The sequence below is a fragment of the Oncorhynchus kisutch genome, linkage group LG4 (assembly GCF_002021735.2).
Source record: "Oncorhynchus kisutch isolate 150728-3 linkage group LG4, Okis_V2, whole genome shotgun sequence".
Taxonomy (NCBI): Eukaryota; Metazoa; Chordata; class Actinopteri; order Salmoniformes; family Salmonidae; genus Oncorhynchus; species Oncorhynchus kisutch.
Window position 1 is genome coordinate 19,482,962 of NC_034177.2, and position 25,299 is coordinate 19,508,260.

General features: G+C 43.5%; 1 protein-coding gene across 3 annotated transcripts in view; it reads left to right on the forward strand.

The window, feature by feature from the left end:
- Nucleotides 1-25,299, forward strand: part of fbn2b (fibrillin 2b) — a 119,604-nt gene that overhangs the window by 21,556 nt on the left and 72,749 nt on the right. For all 3 annotated transcript variants that reach the window (XM_031822601.1, XM_031822600.1, XM_031822602.1), the window contains exons 5-8: nucleotides 1,659-1,754; nucleotides 1,886-1,981; nucleotides 10,420-10,617; nucleotides 17,881-18,006. In XM_031822601.1, the coding sequence (XP_031678461.1) occupies nucleotides 1,659-1,754; nucleotides 1,886-1,981; nucleotides 10,420-10,617; nucleotides 17,881-18,006 (516 nt within the window). The remainder of the gene's footprint in view (nucleotides 1-1,658; nucleotides 1,755-1,885; nucleotides 1,982-10,419; nucleotides 10,618-17,880; nucleotides 18,007-25,299) is intronic.

Here is a 25,299-nt window from a genome sequence, read left to right on the forward strand (position 1 = left end):
GCCACTCATCGCCTGATCCTCACAAGGCACCCTGATCTCTTTCTGCAAAATCTCAGTTTCCTTCTCCATCGAATAACGGGGATCTGGGCCTGGTCGGGTGTCTGTAGTATGTCCCTCCTGTCCGACTCATTGAAGACCAACTCTTCGTACAGTTTGAGGTGAGAAATCGCAGTTCTGATGTCCAGAGGCTCTTTTCGGTCATAAGATACGGTAGCACCAACATTATGTATAAAACAAGTTACGAACAATGCGAAAAAACTAACAAAATAGCATGGTTGGTTAAGAGCCCATAACACGGTAAGATGACGTTTTGTGACGTTTTTGTTCATTTTGGACTTCAGTGAGAGTTTTTTCTGCTGCTCAGGCACACCATTTCTTCTGTAGGCAAGCCGAAGTTCGGAGCCGAAGTCTACGCCCCTTCGTTGGTGATTGGTCAACAGTAGGGATTCTTCAATAAAGTCTTTATTGTCATTCAATAAGAGACGACTCGTTTTCATTTTTTAATTCAGAAATATTGTGTCACACATCTTAGTTAGATATAAAATTACGTTACTAAGATCTCCTCTGCAAAAACGTCAGAAATTACACATTTCTTGAGTTGTCTTAGGTTAATTCAGACTATTTTGAGTTAGTGTATACTGACTATGGCATCTCAAAATGGACAGGCTTTTCTCCCGTTTTTCAAGTGAAGGTCTTTTAAGGGAGTATGCGAGCACATTTGTTCGGTTCGGTTGGCCAAGTTTGGCTAGGCTTCATCCTAACTGAAGCCTGCTGACACTTCTCACTCTGCTCTGGGATGGCTGCTCTCTGCCAGATCTGGTAGGATAGAGCAGAGCAGTGGGGGTCCTGTTTTACATCTCCCCACATCCCCCGAACATACTGTCTGCCAGTCTGTCATTCTGTCTGTCAGCCTGCCTGCCTTCTTGTCTGTCTGTCAAGCCTGTCTGTGTATCTGTCTGCCTGCCTGCCTGTCCATCTGTCTGGGCAGGCTTTTCCTGTCTTTCAGTCTGTCGAAAGCTCACTGCTTTGAGTTCTGAGTATGCTGCTCCTCCAGAATTGAGGTTTTCAGCTCTCAGCACATTCCCATCTATAGGAAACAGCTGGCTTAACTTATAGCCTCCACAATCTGTTTGATTATACTGTAGCTGGAGTGGGGCCTGCCTGGGCCTTGTTTGGCAGTAAAGTGCTCTACAATATACTAATACAATTAAGTCTACACAAGTACAGCCCAGAATTGCAGTAAGAGTGCTCTACAAATGTTATAGTACAAAGTGAGTGTTGATATAGTTGAGTTGAACTGAAATGCTTTTAGAGCCCAAATACCAGTATGTAAAAGACAGTCAGTACCCAAGTGTCAATTCCATTGGACGAACTGTTAGTCTTGGCACACGTCTGATACTAGACCTAGCTGTACAACATTGTTACACAAATATGGAGTTGAACTGTAATGGTGTTCCAATTTAAACCAAGCACCTGGGGTTCATTGCTTGTGTATGTGACCACCAGCTGGTTGAGTCGAGGTCCTCGGCTAGCACAGGCAAGTTGTTCCGGCAGCATCTGTTGACCCCAGTGTGTGTATGTGTGTGTGTGTGTGTGTGTGTGTGTGTGTGTGTGTATGTGTGTGTGTGTGTGTGTGTGTGTGTGTGTCTGTCCCACAGTGCAGAGCTGTAACGTCAGGTGTATGAACGGAGGCAGTTGCCAGGAAGACTCCTGCTCCTGTCAGAAGGGTTACACCGGCAATCACTGTGGACAGCGTGAGTATCTACTTCACTCAGCACTCCCCCGGCTAGTGTGTGTATGTGTGGCATGAGTGTGTGTGTGTGTTCGTGCGCGTGTGTGTTCGTTTCAGAACCCTAACACACCTCTTCCCCTCTCTTCTCTGCAGCTGTGTGTGAGAATGGTTGCCAGAACGGAGGGCGCTGTATTGGGCCCAACAGATGTGCCTGTGTCTACGGCTTCACTGGCCCGCAGTGTGAGAGAGGTAAGAGCCAGTATTTCCACTTCACTCCTACAGTAAACTCACGGGTCTGCTCATAGGTGGCTACATAATCAACACGGGATCCTGGTTCATCCCATAACCCTTGTTTCTGCTCACAGACATTATCAACTGAGGAACAGACTGGAGATGGCAGAGGTATTCAACAACCTTGGAGGATAAATGGAAGTTGACACAGGAATGTTTCTTGATCTTTATTGTTAAAAACCAATGTGTTTGAAGTGTATGGTTGAAGGCTGTAGCCAAAATACTATTTTTTAAACTAAATACTATAGCCAAAATGATTTGGTATTTAACACTAAAGAAACCTTCTTCTATCAACATCCATTGGTTCTCAAGATTTATTGAAAACCTCTTACAGACAGACACATCACAACAGTGCCTCCCTCGGGCTCTGACTGAGAGACGCCACATGACACCCAACTTTCTCATCACACACCAACCAGTACTGTGGACATTTGTGAGCCAGGACCTTTAAAGGCTTTGATCTACTGTATATATGAACTTCAGATCAGTCTAGATAAGAGGAACAGTGAAGGACAGCGTTTGATCTTGCCTGATGGAAAATGAGTCTTGGTCCTAGAAGTGAAAGTCCCCTCCATGTACCAATGATGGGGAGTCGAGAGATTTCCTATTAAAGCTTATATTAACTTCAAGTCTAGACATAGTGTGACCGTAGGATGACTTCATACTGTAAGTACAGACAGACAGACACGTAGGGGCTTAACCAGGGATTGTAATCTGGATTGTGTAGTGTTGTGGATAGTGAACTCCCTCTTGTAGAAACTACAGCTGAGATGAATGGTTAGGGGGAGGGGCTATGTCTCAGTGGGACTATGTCTCAGTATGATTTGGGTCCATGTCATTTCAATACAGTCAATTCTGGAGAAAATTATCTGCGATTTTCTCCCCTGACCTCCCCCTGCTCTCCCCCTGCTCTCCCCCATTCCCCTTGGTCTCTCCCCACTGCTTCCCCCTGATCTCTCCCCTGGCCTCCCCCTGTTCTCCCCCATTCCACTTGCTCTCTCCCCACTGCTCTCCCCCTGATCTCTCCCCTGGCCTCCCCCTGCTCTCCCCCATTCCCCCTGCTCTTCCCCCTGCTCTCTCCCCCCTGCTCTCCCCTTCACCCCTGCTCTCCCCCATTCCCCCTGCTCTTCCCCCTGCTCTCTCCCCCCTGCTCTCCCCTTCACCCCTGCTCTCCCCCATTCCCCTTGCTCTCTCCCCCCTGATCTCTCCCCTGGCCTCCACCTGCTCCCCCCTAAGCAACTTGGGTCTTGTTTTCTTGGAAAACACAACACTGGGGGAGAGGGAGCTTCGTAGACATCTGGCAATAAATAAAGTGCCTTGGAATGACAGAAAAACGTTTCTTTGCGGAGTGCCGTGGACATTTCCCGACAAGGAGTGGAGCGAGGGAGAGAGGGAGAGAGGGGAGGAGGGAGGGGCAGGAGGTAAAAGTCAAAATGGACTCCCCAGCTGTGTACACAGAGGCAGGCACAAACAGTCTCTGTGCTAAGAGAAAAGGCAGACTACCGGACCCCAGCATCCCTACTGTAAACCCCCCCACCCACCGCCCCTGTGTGTGTGTGTGTGTGTGTGTGTGTGTGTGTGTGTGTGTGTGTGTGTGTGTGTGTGTGTGTGTGTGTGTGTGTGTGTGTGTGTGTGTGTGTGTGTCTGGTGCCAACCTGTCAGATCCCCTGCTGGCTCCTCACTGTGTCCTGTAAAAATATTACACCGTCTGTCTTTCTCTCCGTCTTCGCTTGCCGTAGTTTGGAGGATGCTGTAAAACTGTTGCTCCTCCTCAATCATCGACAGAGCATCTAGCCAAAGAAAGAAGATATGCTCTAATTCTCACATAAATACAGGACTTCCTTAAGACAACAGCCATCATCTCAGTGAGAATTTACATGTCATTATTAGTACTATCCTTTCCTGTGAAGGCTGTAAAGACGTCCACCTCGATAAACCTTTGACTCACGCTGCCCCAGGGTTTCATTTAGTGGTACTATGGTATTACTATAAAACCAAGCCCAGAGGTGCTTTGACAGCACAGTATGGTTACAGTAGGTGTGCTGTTTTCCCTGTTGACTTAATGTCTGTGAAATCTGCAGATATAATGGGTTTCTCTGGCGGGGTGTGGAGCCCAGGAGCAGTATTGGTGAAAGGTATGTGTGTGTGTGTGTTGCAGACAGTCTGGTTAAGGTAGAGTTACAGCGCAGACTGACAGCCACTCTGGCAACTCTCTAATCAGCTGAGTTTTCCATCCCCAGTCTAACACTAACCCTCCAGCCTGCATCCTAACCACAGCTGCCTTCATCCCCAGTCTAACACTAACCCTCCAGCCTGCAGTATGACCGTAACCCCAGCCTCCTCCAGCCCCAGCCTAACCCTCCAGCTTACAGAATAACCCTAACTCTAGCCTCCTCCATCCTTAGCCTCCTTCATCACCAGCCTCCTCCATCTCCAACCTAACCCTCCAGTTTACAGAATAACCCTAACACTAGCCTCCTCCATCCTTAGCCTCCTCCATCACCAGCCTCCTCCATCCCCAGCCTAACCCTCCATCTTACAGAATAACCCTAACTCTAGCCTCCTCCATCCTTAGCCTCCTCCATCACCAGCCTCCTCCATCCCCAGCCTAACCCTCCAGTTTACAGAATAATCCCTAACTCTAGCCTCCTCCATCCTTAGCCTCCTCCATCACCAGCCTCCTCCATCCCCAGCCTAACCCTCCAGCTTACAGAATAACCCTAACTCTAGCCTCCTCCATCCTTAGCCTCCTCCGTCACCAGCCTCCTCCATCCCCAGCCTAACCCTCCAGCTTACAGAATAATCCCTAACTCTAGCCTCCTCCATCCTTAGCCTCCTCCATCACCAGCCTCCTCCATCCCCAGCCTAACCCTCCAGCTTACAGAATAACCCTAACTCTAGCCTCCTCCATCCTTAGCCTCCTCCATCACCAGCCTCCTCCATCCCCAGCCTAACCCTCCAGTTTACAGAATAACCCTTGCCTCCTCCATTCCTAGCCTCCTCCATCCCCAGCCTTCTCCATCCCCAGCCCCCTCCATCCCCAGCCTAACCCTGCAGCCTACAGCCTAACCCCAGCCTCCTCCATCCCCAGTTCTCCTCCATCCCCAGCCTAACCCTCCAGCCTGCAGCCTAACCCCAGTCTGCAGCCTAACCGTAACCCTAGCCCCCCTAAACCTGCAGCCTAACCCTAACCCCAGCCTCCCCCAGCCTGCAGCCGTCCATTCTGCAGCCTGGAGATCCTAGCCCTTTCATTACAAAGCAGCTGTGTAAACGCTGACACGGGGAGTTGTTTTGCTCATGTGTTCAGTGATTCTCGTCCATTAACCAGGCTCAGATCCAATAGTGAACATTACTACTCTTATGGGCCCACACAGTCAGCCCAGCCCAGCTAAGGCCAGCCCAGACCAGCCCAAACAAACCAAGCGAAGAAAACACGGGAGAGCTGGTCCCATGATGACATCAGGCCGATGATGAGGGGATGGAAAGGAGGGAAGGAGTGGAAAGGGGCAAGTGTTGCTATTTCTGTCCCCCTCCTGTAGTCTGTCAACGGCTCCCCCAGTGGAAGGGAAGGATGGATTCAAGTGAGAAAAGTGTGACATTTTTTGCTCCATAGAGACCGCATAGTGGGACATGCTGCCAGAAAGAGAGATCCGTGACTCTGTAATGAGTAGAGTACAGTAACTACCTCATCGTCATGTTATGCCTTTTATGTCGTTTTAATGACATCGCCAAATGATGTTTTATGTGTCATTGGAAAAGTTAAAAACACACGCTGGCTTTTGAGTCCACTTTTCATAGTGGCACTAAATTTAGATTATTCTCCCCTAAAAAAAAATTTGGGGAAATTATTCGCCCTCAAAAAATGACCTCGTAAATTAATTTGTGAATGGTCCTAAGAGGCACAGTGAAGGACAGCCTTTGATCTTGCTTGATGGAAAATCAGTTGACGTCCTAGAAGTGAGAGTCCCCACAATGTACCAATGATGGAGAGTCCAGAGACTTTAAGCCTGGGTGCCTGACTGTTTCTCCAATCAGTAATGCCACATGGTTGCCTTGCCAAACGACACTGTGACAAGATGACTGAAGCAGAATCAGACTTGAACCCAGGATAAGTCAATTTTGTTCTGAATTAGAGTATAAATTGTTTTTAGAATGAACTTGAGAGGATAAGTAATTGTATCTGTGGAAATAAAATAATTGCCAGACAGACATTGAAAGAGCGATAACAGACCCTAAAGTACTCTTTTAATGGGTAGCAAGAATTGGGTTGTGTCGGTACTGAGCCCTCTGTGTTCACTTAAGTTTCCACAGTCGTGTGTGTTCTGCATATTTACCCACAGTGGTGGTTTCTGCTTCAAAGAATGCTATCCATTAACTTAGCAGTCAGGCAACACAGCTTTCTGGTGCCAAAAGCCAATTTTATATCACTGGAGAGAGATTGTTATCCTGCGTTTAAGCTTATCTCTCTCACTTTCCCCAAACCTCCCAGTCTCCCACAGTCTCAAAGCAGGGGTTACACAGGGAAGCATTCTAGTGTATCATCACGTTTGGGTGAGTGTCGTAAGGAAGGGTTCAGCCTCTTAGAGCCACTTCCAGCTGAAGGGGAAGTAGATTTAAGGGCCGGTTGATAATGCTGTTCACAACAGTAACAGAAACACCACAATGTATGTGGACACCTGCTCGTCAAACACCTCATTCCACAATCATGGGCATTAATCATGGTCCCCTCTTTTTAATCATTAATCATGGTCCCCTCTTTGTTGCTATAACAGCCTCACTCTTCTGGGAATGTTTTCCACTAGATGTTGGAACAGTGCTTCAGGGACTTGCTTCCATTCAGCCACAAGAGCTGTTCAATGGAGTTGAGGTCAGGACTCTGTGCAGGCCAGTCAAGTTCTTCCACACCGATCTCGACAAACCATTTCTGTATGGACCTCGCTTTGTGCACGGGGAATTGTCATGCTGAAACAGGAAAGAGCCCTCCCCAAACTGTTGCTACAAAGTTGGAAGCACAGAATCATCTAGAATGTCATTGTATGCTGTAGCGTTAAGATTTCCCTTTACTGGAACTAAGGAGCCTGAACCATGAAAAACAGCCCCAAACCATCATTCCTCCTCCGCCAAACTTTACAGTTGGCACTATGCATTCGGGCAGGTGGCGTTTTCCTGGCAACCGCCAAACTCAGATTTGTGAAGTGTGATGGTGAAGCGTGAATAATCACTCCAGAGAATGTGTTTCTACTGCTCCAGAAACCAATGGCGGTGAGCTTTACACCACTCCAGCTGACGCTTTGCATTGTGCATGGTGATCTTAGGCTTGTGTGCGGCTGCTCGGCCATGGAAACCTATTTCATGAAGCTCCCGACGAACAGTTATTGTGCTGATGTTGCTTCCAGAGGCAGTTTGGAACTCAGTAGTGAGTGTTGCAACCGAGGACAGACGATTTTTACGCACAATGCACTTCAGCACTCGGCCGTCCCGTTCTGTGAGCTTGTGGCGCCTACCACTTTGCAGCTGAACCGTTGTTTCTCCTAGATGTTTCTACTTCACAATAACAGCACTTACAGTTGACTGGCGCAGCTCTAGCAGGTCCGAAATTTGACAAACTGACTTGTTGGAAAAGTGGCATCCTATGACGGTGCCACGATTTTTTTCAGCAACGGGTGTGGCTGAAATAGCCAAATCCACTCATTTGAAGGGGTATCCACATACTTTTGTATATATAGTGTAGCTACTATACACACATTTGAGGAGTTTAGATGCGTGCAGACATACAAAAGTAGCCACAAACACATACATGTACACACACACATACACATACACATTCAGTTCAGAATGCTCATATCGTTGGGAGGATGTGTAGGACACTGGAGATACCTGGAAAGGATACAGATGTGACTAAATATGGAGGTGTGTTGGTGAAAGGCAGAATACAGAAGAGGATCTATTGAGCAATTTGAACTGTATTCAGACCAAATTGTTGAATGTTGTTGACTTCTGCCAGTACCTCCTTATACCCCATTCCCATTCCTAACTCTTCTGGCCCTGGAATGTTCATGTTCCCTGATCGTAATCAACACACACACTTGCATGGCCTCTTGCATGGCCTGCCTGTCTGGTTCTGAGTCAGTCGGATCTTGTGGCGTTGAGACATAGAGACCTTGGCGTGGCAATTGTTATTCAGTCCATTAAAAGAGCGAACTCTCTGATCGCTCCAGTCTTTTGTTTGGCCTGGCGGGCGGGCGTTTGCACACAGACAGACAGGGCTCTGCTGAACTTGGCTGGAGCTTCCAGCAGTCGACTAAAGCTCTTCTGAAAGGTTTGGCCATGGGAAAGCCCAGGCGCCTCCTCACTTTCAGGGCCTCACTGCTGATCAAAGGAATGGCAGCCGGATAGGGATAAATCCACAGCTTTCACTTTCTTTCTCTCTCTCTCTTTATTTCTTTCTTTCTTTAAAATTTAAATGTCTCCCTTCCAAGTCATCTCATACCTTTTGCATGAACAGCTTCCCTATACTGTAGCTCTCAATAAAGGTCATTGGTCCTCGCTCATTTCCACCACTAAGTTCTACACTCTTAGAAAAGAAGGTGCTATCTAGAACAAAAAAGGGTTATTTGGCTGTCCCCAAGAGATCCCTTTGAAGAACCCTTTTGGTTCCAGGTAGAACCCTATTAGGTTCCATGAAGAACCCTTTTCACAAAGGGTTCTACATGGAACCCCAAAAAGTTTTACCTGGAACCAAAAAATCTTATCCTATGGGGACAGCCGCAGAACCCTTTTGGAACCCTTTTTTCTAAGAGTGTACTGAAATCGTTGATTAGATCAAAACCAGATCAAAGCATGACGGACATAAAGGATTGGACCATATGAGTCCAGCTAGTGTGAGTATTCTGATTTACATGAGTTTTTAATGTGTTGACTGGGAGAAGAATAGAGGAGAGGCAGTGTTTGTTAGTTAGTGGGGGGTTGTGGATGTAGTCCAGAGTGATTCAGAGTTCCCATTGGACACATCTGGACCAGGGCCAACCAGGCCAGATTAATCAAGCCCAGATGGCGGTGATCGCCCCAGTGGGTCTCTGCCACTGAGAGGGGGACAATCTTGTCCAGGCAAGATGGTCAGGTCATGGGTGTGAGCAGGAGAGGAGAGGGGACAGTTAGAAGTTGCTGGGTGCTGTCTTCTCTCTTTCTCTCACTCTTTCTGCTTTCTGCTGCTCTCTCATTTTCAGTCTGGGCTGGCTGTGATTGACCTTTATTTTAGTTTTAGCACCAGGGAGTTATAAGAGCAGCGCGACCACAATAATCTGCCTTATCTCTCTGTACATCTCCTTTAGAACTCAAGAGGATCAACTTAAACCACTTCTCCAGGGTTTATGTTAGTTACATTCCTCCTGACAGTGCCTCTCAGACCCTGTATTCTATTTCATTCTCCATCTACAGTACCTCTAATGAATGCTGTATTAGCTTTGGCGCCACTACTGGAGTTAATAAGGCCTTTCCACCACACCAGAAGCCATCATTAGGCCCGTTTGAGTTTTATTACGTGCGATTGAATGGAAATCATATTGCTCAAATGGTTTCAGCATGAGTTCATTGTGTTTGATTCGTGAAGTGCGGTTAACAAGATTATGTTGCTGCGGTCGTTGCCTGGCGAGCAGCGCAGCAAGGTGGCCATTGAAGTCTGAGGACATTGAGTTCTTCTAATTACTTTGTTTCCACACAGTGACACACTGTATCTGTGTTAGTACAGTACAGTCTGAGAGGTTACAAATGTTGTTGGTACGGTCGTGATAGCTTCACCACGGTCCACCAGACCTTTAGACCAGCTTCAGACCTGAGGCTGGACCGAGAATGTTTGTCCTGGGAAGGTTGTTATTGTTGGGAACCAGCACTAAATGGGTCTCCCATTATATAATGTAGTTATCCCATTCGACAAATGAATAGGAGAATCCACTGTCCAACGCATTTCCGGACCAACGTCTCTAACCAGGAACGAGCAGCAGCGTACATTTAAATAGGTTAAAGACGAGGGAGGTAAATAAATTCACCCAGACAGTGCCTGCTCTGACTTAGGCCCCAATATCTCCTACTGCAACATTTAAATGCTACTAAAGGGTGTTCTTACATATTTAGTGTATATTTATATTTAATTCAATAACACTTCAAATTCAATGAAACGTAGCTAGCAGAATTGTGAAATAGACTTGGCTTTCAGTTATACAGAACATTCAGAAGGCCATTTTGAAGAAGTGAAACAAGAAAATGGCTGACTATTTGTGGCGGCCCTCCGCATCTCTGATTCAGAGGCATTGGGGTAATATACGGAAGACACATTTCAGTTGAATGCATTCAGTTGTACAACTGACTAGGTATCCCCCTTTCGCCTTATCTCCCACTAGACTACAGGACCGGGCCCTGTTTTACGCAGGTCAACAACCAGATGTGCCAGGGCCAGCTGAGTGGCATTGTGTGCACCAAGACCCTGTGCTGTGCCACCATTGGACGGGCATGGGGACACCCCTGTGAGATGTGCCCTGCACAGCCTCACCCCTGTCGCCGAGGCTTCATCCCCAACATCCGCAGTGGAGCGTGCCAGGGTAAGACGCACAGACACACACACACACACACATGCATTTTTACACTTGCATATAAACACACCTGGATGATCTTCAGTCTAATAAACTCAACAAGTGAGTCACGCACAAACACACTCACCCTCCTCATCACAAACACTATAACCATTACTTGATCTGTCACCATAAACAACCAAACTCCTGCAGCCTGCAACCACCACCCATACAGAGAGACCAACACACACACACAGAGAGAGAGAGAGAGAGAGAGAGAGAGAGAAAGAGAGAGCTGAGATACACATCAAAGCCAGAGAAAGAGAGGAGAGTTCTCATTTCATCGCTACATGAACTGAAGTTCACCTTCCTTCATCAACATTCCAGCAGCAGACCCAGGCCAGTGTCTGTGTAAATACAGGCTGTTCTCTCTCTCTTCATTGTCTGGCCCCTCCCTGCCTCCACACTACCCACTGGGTTTCAACATTGTTTGTCAGCGTATTGTGACGTGTAATCTACGTGGAAAATACATTGGATTTGAAAAACAGTTGTTTTGAGGGTGAAATTTCAACCACATGTTTGTCATCACCTTGTATAAAAGTTGTTGAATTTATACATTTGAAACAATATCAGATCTTCAATGTTATATCCACTATCAAAAAAAACTATCTTCTAGTGGAGAGTTGATCTACAGCTATTCATTTGGTCTCTCATCCAGGGTTTTAACCAGCCCAGCCTTACTTATCTTTTATATTTGTCACTGACTACTACCAATGGGCTGTCGTGAGAATGATTATTGAAGACTTCTTAGTAACTAAATATATTCACTGTTATCGAAGTCATTACAAAGGGTAGGTTTAACAGAGCTGGGGGGTGAGAGGTTTAACAGAGCTGGGGGGTGAGAGGTTTAACAGAGCTGGGGGGTGAGAGGTTTAACAGAGCTGGGGGGTGAGAGGTTTAACAGAGCTGGGGGGTGAGAGGTTTTAACAGAGCTGGGGGGTGAGAGGTTTAACAGAGCTGGGGGGTGAGAGGTTTAACAGAGCTGGGGGGTGAGAGGTTTAACAGAGCAAATGAAATGCAACCATACTTTATAAATCAGAAATCATCAATGATACTATTTAGGCCTATATAGCATTTGCTATTGTTTCAATTCAACCCAGGGTTCAACTAAAAATAGACAATACATATAGGCCTAGGGCTTCTTCAAGTTATTCATTAATATGATGGATTCACGTCTCCATCTCAACCAAAAATCTAAGTAAATTATTTAACTTTGATTCTTGGTTGAGATGGAGACGTGAATCCAACATATAAATGATTAATTTCCAGACAAACTGGAATTTGTTGACAACCAAACACAATTCATTATCACTTTTTGCAATACAGTACATAGCATATTAACAAATGATATGTTGTATTCACGTCTCCAACTAAACCAAAATTAAAAGTGAAAGAATGAGACTAAACTTTATTTAAAGTTTGATTGGATTAGGTCCTATTCTTTCAATTAGATGTTTGGTTGAAATGGAAGCATAAATCCAGCATATCAATTATTAATTTGTTTGTAGACAAACGGGAATTGTGTATCCACAAATCATTTATATGTTGGATTCACATATCCATCTCAACCAGAAAAAGTTTAAGAATAAGCCTAAAGCTAATCAAACTTTCAGTGGCTCAGATAAAGATATATTTGGTTGCGTTGTCAACCAAACACAATTCAAGAATATTTTTGTAATACGGTAAATAAAATTAAAAACAAAAATGAAGGGTTACAAATGAATGTAACAGTAGTTATTCAACCTTAAGTTTGGGAACACATCCATGGCCACATTTTGAGGTTTGCCAAATGTAACTATAAATGTCTTATGTTCAAGATGCAAAGGTTTCAGGTCTGAGGAGAGCTTCACAATCTGCGCAGAATATTGAACAACATTGATCACTTGCACTATGTACTTTGAATGTAATCTCAACTGCAATCCAAGTCATTTGGTTGTGCTATTAGATAAAACAGTGATAACACGTAGAAATACAACATATCTGACATTGTATTCCCATTTGAACTTTGTTGTGCTTTTAGATGATTGAAAGCATAGTGATAACACATTGGTAATTCAACAAACTTCTGGCTGTCTTTTTGAGTGTGTGAATAAAGGTTGAAATCTCATTGATCAGCGTCTCAACCAAATATTCCCCACATTTCCATGTTAAAATGAGGTGGTGTGCCCAGTGGGTAGGCTCCATAAAGTCCAACCAGATGAAGCAGTGAGGCTGTATCAGTAGATGACATGTACACTCTTAGCAAAAAGGGTTCCAAAAGGGTTCTATGGCTGTCCCCATAACCATTTTTAGCTCCAGCTAGAACCCTTTTGTGTTCCAGGTAGAAATAACCCTTCTGGGTTCCATGAAGAACCCTCTGTAGAAATGGTTCTACCTGTACCTAAAAAGGGTTCTGCTATGGGGACAGCCAAAAAAAACTTTAAGGTTCTAGATAGCACCTTTTTTCTAAGAGTGTAGAGGTAGCGTGCCCTCTTATGAAACACAGCGTCTCACCCCCCAGCAATGTTCAAACGACCCTCCATGGACTGGAGCCTCTTCCTCTTTGTTGAGATTTTAATAGGATATGTCTAGCCAACACCTTCATCTCATGATAATGGATTGCCTTTATGTAATGTTTTACAAAGGGGGACACTTACCAGCTAGCACATTTGGTTCCTTGGGAACATATGTTTTTGGTTTCACTTTGGCTGTATGTGAAAATGTTCCTGTTCTTGGGACGTTTGTTTTAGGTTACAGGGAGGTTCTGAGAACATTTTACTCTCGTTCTTTGAAGGTTTTCCTGGGAGGTTTTATTAACACTCTGAGGTTATTTGGGTGGTTTTAAATAACTTCCTTAATACTTTTAATAAGACTGCAATCTTATTTGGGGTTCATTTTTTAAAATAGAATTTTTTTTTCTTAGGCAATAACCATGCAAACACATTTCTTTTTTTTGTGACCAGTAAGATTCAAACCTATAATCTTCTGTTTTATATCCATGGAATTAGTCCACTGCGCCACCAGGATGTAGCTACTATGCCATGATTTTTTACGCATACAAAGCTGTTAATTTCAGTCTATTCAAACAGACCCCATTTCAAAGGAAACAGGCACTCATTAATCTCGTGGCCAGTTAGTGGGTGTGGCCAACACACCTGAACACACTTAACAAGATAGAGGAAAGAGTTTTATTGATGCTGAGAACAGGATGTATATGTTTCTAAATAGGAAGTGGCTCCTAATCCATGACCAGATTTTTTTATTTCTGAGGCTTCATATCCATTAGTGGGAAGTCTTGTGGGAATTTGTGTAATGGGTGCGTGCGTGTTGGTGGCACGGAAGTCAGGCGCAGGAGAATCGAACTTGGTATAAACAGAGTTGTTTAATCAGTGCTTCACAAAACTCCAAAACCAAAATTACAAGTAACAAAAATGTGTAATTTTGGGACCAGTCATCATGCCGAAACCAGATTAGATAAAGCTAGATAAATCAGAGTTAAATGACAAAAAGATGATATTCACAATGTCACTAAGCGAAAAACAAACAACCAAAACAGCAATAGCTACTACAATGTCAAAACATGTTATCATGAGTTCAGTACCATTTGCTTGATTTTGCAGACCCACGACTAGGGTGTATCGTCATTAGCTAGCTAGCTAACGTTCATATGCTAGCCAGCGTTAGCTACCTAGCTAGCAAGCTCTAGTCTAGTCCAATGGAAACTGATGCATCCCTGGCTAGCTACATGACCAGTGGTGACAGTGAGGTCCGTGTATGAGATTCAAGGCCCTAATAAGTACCATCGTGCAGAAATAGCAAAGAAAATACAGTTTGATGATCTAGCTATGTTAGCTAGTAAAGTATAATTTAAAGAAGATGCGAACTAGCTTTGCATGCATGGTAGGATCGGTGTTGTCAAAAATGGTAGACCCTCTAGTGTTGTCAACATTTAAACCAGGACGGACTGTCCTATGGGACGCAAAAATGCCGGCACATACAGATACAGCTCTCATGCAATGCAGTCAGTACACATTCATTCACATAGCCATGAGCGAGCATGTTGTGAAGTTTAAAGTAGCTAGATGTGTCATCTCCATGAGCTAGCTGTACATCTTGCTGTCACACAAAAAATGCATACAACAAAATATCACTCAATACATTGCATATTGGTCCACAATTCCTCTGACATTTGGCTCGTAGTTCTGGCACAGGAACGAAGTGAAGACAGTTTTCAGGGACCTACCGGATCACAAAAACAGTGAGCAGAGAGGGGGAGATAAAAATAATGGTTAGGGAGAAATCAACCATAAGACCACTAGGTGTCATCGTATACAGACAGATCAAATTGATTTCAACAGTACTTGATAGAGTCCACTCGTTTGCTGCACTGGTGTAAAATCTCACTATTGCATAAGATTTGTATATTAACATATCTGGGACATTTTGGAAAACACTTCTTATTTCATATAAAAAAAATATATAAATATTTTTTGTGGTATCCAATTGGTAGTTAAAGTCATGTCTCATTGCTGCAACTCCCGTACGGACTCGGGAACGGTAGAGAGCCATGCATCCTCTGAAACACAACCCAACTGCACTGCATCACTGCATCTCAGCGTCACTACAGACAACCTGGTTTGAATCCACTATATCAGAACCGGCCGTGATAGGGAGTCCCATAGGGCGGCGCACAACTGGCCCAGCGTCGCCGGTGTAAGCCGTCATTGTAAATAAGAATTTGTTCTTAATTGGCTTGCTTGCCTAGTAAAATAAAAAAAAATGACCCCTTTTTTAAAATGTATCTAAGAACAAATTCTTATGTACAACCTAGGAACTGTGGGTGAACAACAGATTTTTACCATGTCAGCTTAGCCAAACATGTCCAGGAGACTGGGACATGTTTGGCCAGGAGGGATGTCCTTGTACCATTGTGCTCTAGTGACACCTGTGGTGGGTTGGGTGCATTTATGCTGACATGGTTGCAAGGTGTTTACTCCAACACACTGGTGTGGTGGTTAGAGCATTGAGCCAGTAACCAAATGGTTGCTAGGTCAAATTGCTAAGCTGACATGGTAAAAATCTGTTGTTGGCTGTGATAGAGCCTGGACTTGAACCAGGATCTCTAGTGGCACAGCTAGCACTGTGATGCAGTGCCTTAGACCACTGCCCCACTTAGGAGGCCTCAGAAAACACTTCTGTTAGACACATACATACCACAGGAGGTTGGTAGTACCTTAAACGGTATCAAATACATCAAACATGTGGTTTCCTTGTGTTTGATGCCATTCCATTCGCTCCATTCCAGACAGATATTTCATTTCAGAATTATTTATAATTAAGTTAGGGTCAGGGATAAGGGTTTGTTTAAGGTAAGGGTTAAGGTAAGGTCAGTTTTAGATGTGGTTAGTCATTTTGCAAGTCAGCAGTGTCCTCTAAAGTGCATGTTGAGTGTTGACACATTCTCAGTAAGGTGTGCTGAGAGACACATTTTATACAAAAGCTTTTGCACACATTCTAATGAAAAATAGCTGTAAAGAACTGAACAACTGAAAAAGAAACATGATCCTGAAACAGCAGTTAGGCTTTCAAACTTCACTCTGCACACCTTTGAATTACCGGTGACTGAGCGCCTTGGGGTTTTGTCAATGTTGTTTCCACTTCATTACCATGAATAGATGTTGAATTGACGTATGTGCTCAGTGGATTATTTGTCCGCTTTGGCCACAGGACAAAAAGCAAGAAAACAATTGATGCTCGAACTAAATCATACCTCAGATGTGCCCTTTAAGACACTTCAAAAACCAAAGTATTCCTAAAATATCCAAAGCTGATTCAAGTTATTACACATTGTACACATTGTACATTCAGCAGACATTGTACATTCAACTCTGAGTCAAATCATTCATTACACACAATTATTGCTAAATTAATAGTCCTGGCCACAGACGTGACTGTATGACAGTTATAGCTTAATGAAATCCTTCCTTCCTGATAGCTTTTCTGTTATAGTATTTTTTGTCTGAAAAGTCACGTTCTCTCACTGAGCCTTTATCAGTCTGCCTTTATATAAAGTATACACACCAAGGAAGGCACCTATTCTCCAGAAAGCCCCCGAAAAAAGTCCTGTTGGAACCAGTTCAAAGCACACATGCACATGAATCCCAATGTAAGGAAAGCATTCCAGACATCATGGGTTTGGATGCTCTTGCCGCCGCTGGCAGTCGGCGCTCCTCAACATGAGCACATTTTCAGGCTTTGTTAAAAAGGAATAGAGGTCGAAGGTATTCACATGATTAGAAACAGACTGAGTTTGTGTGTGTGTGTGTGGGGTGGGGTGAGAGAGAGAGGGGGTATAAATCTTGGTTGCTTGGCTGGATACTGGCACGGTGTGCCAACTTCCCTCTCTGAGACTGGTGCAGAGTTAGATGACCAGGTGTGTGTGCACGTCTCTGCCCACACGTCGTGTTTCTATGTCCATGTCTTCATACCATCCAGACACATACCAGTCTCAGCACATATTCACATACCCAAACAAACCCCTCTAGACACACTGAGGGGTCTGTCAATGTGTTTCCACTGAAGATGATAAAATGCCAACACCTCTTCCTGGCTATCATGGCCAGACTGTGAGCTAACGAAGTGTAAATGTGTGAAGAGGGGAGGAAGATGAGGGGATAAATGACTTTTCCCTCTCATTAAGCCAGTTTAAAGAAGACACTGTTTTGTGTTTCCTGGTTATGGTGTCCACTGTCCAATCAGAACCCTACGCATACAGTTCCGTCATCTTTACTCACGGCATGATAGAAAATATACGTGTACATGAACCCACTCCCTGCTCAAACAAGGGCTACAGTCTGGACTGGTCTTGATTCCTAGGTGGCGGTGCCAAAATATATCCCCTGTTCTGTCCTGTAAACTGGTTTTAATGCTGCAACAAAAACTCCTGAAAAACGTATTTTAGCCATATGACCGATCATGATTGGTTGTGGTACAGTGATGTAATGTTTATACCTAATTCCCTTTCAAATCTAAGACACTGTATATCACAGAGCTTAAAATCCACATTTATTTCAACCACATTTATAGAATCCATTTGATTCAAGGTTAGTGGGTGGGCAGTAAAGCTTTAGAAGATTCTTCACTCGTTAAGACTCAGAGTACTTAAACGGCATCTCTTAAAGCAACTCGTGTTAAGTGCTGCTTATTTGTGCTAATGGTCTCCATTCTTCTTCCCACCCTCTCCCCCTTCTCTAGATGTGGATGAGTGTCAGGCCATCCCTGGGCTGTGTGCAGGAGGTAACTGTATCAACACAGTTGGCTCCTATGAGTGTAAATGTCCCGCGGGCCATCGCCAGAGTGACACCAGCCACAAGTGCGAAGGTGACACAGCTCTCTCACTTAACCCCTGTAGTAATACCATATTATTATACACATTATATAACAAACTGGAATGTATTACTTACACTGAATTCATGTAATGGAAAACATATTGGCCATAATTTTAGTAGGCTTAGCTAACTGAACTCAGTGCCTCAGTTAAGAATTAGAGGAAGGATTTTGAATTGTGAGCATAGATCCATTGTTTTGCCGGGGTTTTGTTATGCACTATTATCAGTGTTTTGAATACTTTTGCCAGACAGTCAGTGGCGATTAGCTTCTGTGGTTATCTGGTCACTGATATGGAAACACACACACACACACACACTCCAGTTAGGGGTCGCATTGCTATATGTTGATTGGGTGGAATTTAAACAATGCATAATGAAGACAGACAGGCTGAGGCACTTTGCAAGGTGGGGGCTGTAGGCCTTGGATGGGTTCCTAGTCTTTGGGGAGGTTGGAAGAGCTCTGGGACTATTTCAGCCAGTGGTATTTCACCCACTTAACTACACTGTCTGATGTGCTGTCTAGGAGTATAGTTGTGTACACTTTGTTTTCCCCTCTACCTGCCAATCACTAGCCTCAGTCCAGTTAGTGGCTCATAGGAACTTGTACTCTAACATCATACTGTACCATACAAGTACATACCAAAGTAGTATACTATACCTTATAACCTCACAACAGTTTAGCTTCAATCTGGAGATTGCATGCCTAACTCACTGTCCCACGCATACCTCTCATTGACATCAATGTAATGTGTCCCTTATGTTACCCAAAGTCTGAATTACAGTACGCACACACATCTCATGTTAGGATTGAGTCCTTATTAAACCAGCCCAGCAGGAGAGAAGGAGTACATAAACACTGACTCAGCAGGGTTATGGTGTATAAACCATCCCCTTGCTCCTCTCAGGCAGAGAGAGGCATTATAATAATCACTGACCTTAGGGACTCATTAAGTCTAGGGTTTTGTGATAGCAAATTCATCAGGCACCCCCTCATAATCAGAACACAACTTGAGTGCGATAAAAATAGTCTACATTGAATTTTTACTATGACGTCTGCAGTGCATGACTGAACGAACCAAGTCTCTGACCCGGGGAAAGAACATTTAAAAGTCCCGCCTCTTGGCATCGGATACATTTTTATGCAGGTTTCAAGCTAATTTCCTAAAGTTCTACACATTTTGGCAGAGAGAAAACGTCTCAGTTTTAAAGCTTAAAATGCAGTGAGTGCATTTATGTACAAAAATAACATTTGGGGGAAATAGTTTTGAGTTGAAAAATATATAATTGTACTGTGGATACCAATATCCCTGTGAGTCTTCCAGGCCCATGTTACCTAGGGTTAGGAACAAATTGCAGATTAATGATATTACTTTGTATTGTTTACACAATTGAAACTTATTCAACTTACGGGGCGGAAGGGTAGCCTAGTGGTTAGAGTGTTGGACTAATAACCAAAAGGTTGCAAGTTCATATCCCCGAGTTGACAAGGTACAAATCTGTCGTTCTGCCCCTGAACAGTGAACCCACTGTTCATAGGCCGCCATTGAAAAGAAGAATTTGTTCTTAACTGACTTGCCTGGTTAAATAGAGGTAAAACAAAAATTCCATGGATCCATTTGCCAAAAGTTGTTTAATCTGTTGTTAGTAATGCCTTCGGAAAGTATTCAGACCCCTTAACTTTTTCCACATTTTGTTACGTTTCAGCCTTATTCTAAAATTGATTAAATATAATGTTTATCTTAGCAATCTACACACAATACCTCATAATGACAAAGCGAAAACTGTTTTTTAGATTTTTTTGCAAATGTATAAAAAATAAAAACAGAAATAGCTTATTTACATAAGTATTCAGACCGTTTGCTATGCGACTCGAAATTGAGTTCAGGTGCATCCTGTTTCCATTGATCATCCTTGAGATGTTTCTACAACTTGATTGGAGTCCACCTGTGGTAAATTCAATTGATTGGACATGATTTGGAAAGGCACACACCTGTCTATATAAGGTCCAACAGTTGACAGTGCATCTTAGAGCAAAAACCAAGCCATGAGGTCGAAGGAATTGTCCATAGAGCTCCGAGACAGGATTGTGTCGAGGCACAGACCTGGGGAAGGGTACCAACATTTCTGCAGCATTGAAGGTCCCCAAGAACACATTGGCCTCCATCATTCTTAAATGGAAGATGTTTGGAACCACCAAGACTCTTCCTAGAGCTGGTCGCCCGGCCAAACTGAGCAATCAGGGTAGAAGGACCTTGGTCAGGGAGGTGACCAAGAACCTGTTGATCACTCTGAGTTCCTCTGTGGAGATGGGAGAACCTTCTAGAAGGACAACCATCTCTGCAGCACTCCACGAATCAGGCCTTTCTGGAAGAGTGGACAGACAGAAGCCACTCCTCAGTAAAAGGCACATAACAGCACGCTTGGAGTTGCCAAAAGGCACCTAACGACTCTCAGACCATGAGAAACAAGATTCTCTGGTCTGATGAAACCAAGATTGAACTCCATGACCTGAATGCCAAGCGCCACGTCTAGAGGAAACCTGGCACCATCCCTACGGTGAAGCATGGTGGTGGCAGCATCATACTATGGGGATGTTTTTCAGAGGCAGGGACTGGGAGACTAGTTAGGATTGAGGCAAAGATGAATGGAGAAGAGTACAGAGAGATCCTTGATGAAAACCTGCTCCAGAGCACTCAGAGCGTCAGACTGAGGCAAACATTCACCTTCCAACAGGACATCAACCCAAAGCACACAGCCAAGACAACGCAGGAGTGGCTTTGGGACAAGTCTCTGAATGTCCTTGAGTGGCCCAGCCAGAGCCCAGACTTGAACCCGGTCAAACATCTCTGGAGAGATCTGAAAATAGCTGTGCAGCTGCACTCCCCATCCAACCTGATAGAGCTTGAGAGGATCTGCAGAGAATAATAGGAGAAACTCCCCAAATAAATGTGTGCCAGGCTTGTAGAGTCATACCCAAGAAGACTCGACCCTGGCGAAGGTGCTTCAACAAAGTACTGAGTAAAGGGTCTGAATAAACATATATTTTTAATGATTTTGCTTTGTCATTATGGGGTATGGTGTGTGTAGACTGATGAGGGGAAAAAACAATTTTATAAATTTTACAATACGGCTGTAACGTAACAAAATGTGGGAAAAGTCAAGGGGTCTGAATACTTTCCGAAGTAATAATATACTCTTGTTATATATTCTGGCCACGGACCTCCTCCCTCCCCACTTTGAGAACTCTTGCGTTAAGTGATAGGGCAGGGCATGACCAATATTAGGTCCTTTACCCACCTCACTCCTCACCCAGTCAGTTCCAGAAGAGGCTGGTGGGAGGAGCTAAAGGAGGACGGGCTCATTGTAATGGCTGGAAGGGAATGAATGGTAGGGTAGCAAACATATCAAAGATATGGCAACCACATGTTTGATTTCTTTCCGTTTATTCCATTCTAGCCATTAAAATGTGTCCATCCTTCTATTGCTCATCCCACCAGCTTCTTCTGGTCAGTTCCCAGGGCTCCACTCCCTAATATCATTAACTACCATAGAACCAATGCTAGACCACTGATGATTCCCTATTGGGTGATGGAGAGAAACTCAGGCTCTGCTCAAATACTTTGGAAATTCTTCCTTCCTTCCTTCCTTCCTTCCTTCCTTCCTTCCTTCCTTCCTTCCTTCCTTCCTTCCTTCCTTCCTTCCTTCCTTCCTTAAAGAAGGAGAGAGTTGGTCTAAGAGTTATGTTGGTACTTTTTTTTGCTTTTACTTATCCAATCACTTTCCAATCTGTGATTAGTGAAGGAAGGAAGAGTGCATTTTTTGAACAGGGCCTGGGTGTCCAGTAACAGATGTAGAGAGAGAGATCAGCTGGGGGATATCAGTAGACCCTGAGGGTCAATGAAGGGTTAGAAACAGTCATATATACCTGGAGGAAACTCTAAATAAAATTTAAAAAAATGTATTGGTCAAATACTCAGTTTAGCAGATGTTATAGCAGTTGCCGCTAAATGCTTATGATAAGTGCACAAATAATTTTTTTAATAAGTATTTTAAAATTCACTATGCAGAAATCGCTCCACCATTTCCGGGTTGCTAAAATTAGAATAATTTGCCTAATTTCAGTTTATGTGACAAAACAAGCAAGTATAGTCTACCGAATCATTGTACCACCTAAACCTCTGTTAAAAATATTTTCAATAACCAAAAATATTGTATTTTCAGGAGTTTGAAACTGGTGTACAAACCCGAAAGTAAACGACTAAACTTAAAACGGGAAGCATAGAAATAGCGTACATAGAACATATATACCACTTCTTAGAATTGCTTTCAATGAGAATGACAGATTTATAACTCACATTCTATGTGAATTTTGTCAGGTCGCCCAAAAAATTACATATTGCAGCTTTAAAAAACTGAACCAGTTATGTAACCCAAATAGCACTGTAACAGTAATCCAAATGCCATTTATACGTATATACACCGGATGAATTTACACAAGATATACTAAGAATAATATGGTCAGCAGTATATATATTACCGTGAGCTATATCAAGGATCTAGTATATACATATGTAACAGTATAGACTTTACGTCCATCCCCTCGCCCCGACCTGGGCACGAACCAGGGACGCTCTGCACACGTCAACAGTCACCCTCGAAGCATCGTTACCCATCGCTCAACAAAAGCCACAGCCCTTGCAGAGCAAGGGGAACCACTACTTCAAGGTCTCAGAGCAAGCGACGTCACCGATTGAAAAGCCACTAGCGCGCACCACCGCTAACTAGCTAGCCATTTCACATCGGCTACACATACATATGCTGTGTGTATAAGCAGTGTAACTAAAATGCTATGTACATTAGCAGAAGTATTAGAGTGAGCTATGTCAAGAATACAGTATTTAAATACACAGTACAAAACCCCATAGCAAAATGGATAGAATTGCAGGAAATTAGCTTCCGGACCAGATTCCGGAATATAAATATATACACTACCGTTCAAAAGTTTGGGGTCACTTAGAAATGTCCTTGTTTTTGAAAGAAAAGCACAATTTTTGTCCATTTAAAATAACATCAAATGGATCAGAAATACAGTGTAGACATTGTTAATGTTGTAAATGACTATTGTAGCTGGAAACTGCAGATTTTTTATGGAATATCTACATTATCAGGAACCATCACTCCTGTGTTCCAATGGCACATTGTGTTAGCTAATCCAAGTTGATCATTTTAAAAGGCTAATTGATCATTAGAAAACCCTTTTGCAATTATGTTAGCACAGCTGAAAACTCTTGTTCTGATTAAAGAAGCAATAAAACTGGCCTTCTTTAGACTAGTTGAGTATCTGGAGCATCAGCATTTGTTGGTTCGATTACAGGCTCAAAATGGCCAGAAACAAAGAACTTTCTTCTGAAACTCGTCAGTCTGTTCTGGTTCTGAGAAATTAAAGTATTCCATGCAAGAAATTGCAAAGAAACTGAAGATCTCATACAACGCTGTGTACTACTCTCTTCACAGAACAGCGCAAACTGGCTCTAACCAGAAAAGAAAGAGGTGTGAGTGGCCCCGGTGTCAAATTAGTTGGTCATGTGATGGCGGCTGTCCTATCACAGTCCCACTGAAATACTGGATTGTGCTATGGTCTTATGATGACTGGAGGCCTATTGTCTGGACAAGCAGGAGAGGTGACCTATGCCCTGTAGTCTTTGAAGCCTGGTGGAGTGAGAGGCAGCGTATGGGGGTGGAGGTCCTTGAAGGTTAAGTAATTACAGCCCCAAGCCTGAGGCTCCGTATGTGGGCTTTGCTTGGGCCAAGGTGGAGGTTGGATGGTGGATGGGGCAGCTTTTAGGGAACATTGTGTTTGAACTTAAGTGGGGCAGTCAGTTTTAGTTTCAAAACATCAAGCATTCCATAGCCCATTAAAGGGTAGAGAATACTGAGTTGAACCATTCATAACTGTGAATGTCCAGATACCTGAAATAGCACAGCTCTGAGATTGAGCGATTCAAACCCCATTTTGTTCGGTTAAGACATCACAGACCACCATCTGTTTTCCAAAGGGAAAATGGGTTTCAAAATGCCTTCCAAGTTTATGCACCAACATGGCCTCATGTTCCTGTGGAGCTAGCCTTGGAGCTGTTAACATGTCAGGGAGCTAGTTCTTCTAGGCCAAAACAATCGACCTGATTTCATAGTCGTTGTTGTTTTTTCCTCTCGTTTTTTGCCCCCTCATTTTCCTTCGATAAATACAGACTACTGGCCCAGGACCAGCTGTTAGCGCTAGAACAAAGAAACACTTATAGAGCAGAGATGATTTTAGTGTTATATATAAGGACCTCCCCATAGCATCGGACACTTATACATGTAGATACACACACACACACACACACACACACACACGGGTTGCAAAGGGTCGGAAACTTTCCTGTAAATTTCCTGGAATTTTTCTGGAAATTTTCCATGGGAAGTTAAGCCCTGGAATTTGGGGAATTTTGGTTAAATTCATCAAAAAAGTTAGCTTATAACAGTGAACCTTTTTTTGTGGGATACACATAAGGCAATTCTAAGTATTGTGGCATATTTTGGTTAAACTATTCCAAATTCAATGGAATTGCAACCCTCTGTATGCGCAGTGCGTTCTTCCATCACATGTGCAGTGCACTCTTCCATCACATGTACAGCTGAATCTCAAGATCTTGCACACTAATGAGATGCTATTGAGCCCACACTACTGCACTGTCTGAGCCAAGGACTACATGCTTTCCGGTAAGTTTTGATTACAATACTGGGTGGGGTGAATATATCTTATATGAAATACATACGTTTTTGTTAACTAGTAAATAGTAGCCTACAGCAAAGTGTGTTTAACTCATTTCTAACTTGTTAACAATTTCTGCTAGTTCGTTTTTGCTACCATGTGGGGTTTAGCTTGCTTGAGCCTGCTGCCTGAGGAGTGTTAATTCACCTGTTTCCATACATATTTCATTTTAAAACATGTATCTTTTCAAAGGAGTTGTTTAATCTAACTGCTTAACTATTTATCTGTACATGGACTTGTATTTGTTTTTTTTACTCATTTTTTCCCTAATCTTTAAAGGAAATGCCACGGGCACTATCTGATATGTGGAGACATTTCACTGCAGCTAATGTAGCAGGAAAAGCTGTGTACATTTGCAAATAATGTGCCAAATTATATGTGAAGAATGCAACAAAGATGCAGAATCATCTGGCCAAGTGCATAAAGTTCCCTAAGCTCTCACAACAAGCAAACTCTGACAAAAGTCCCTCT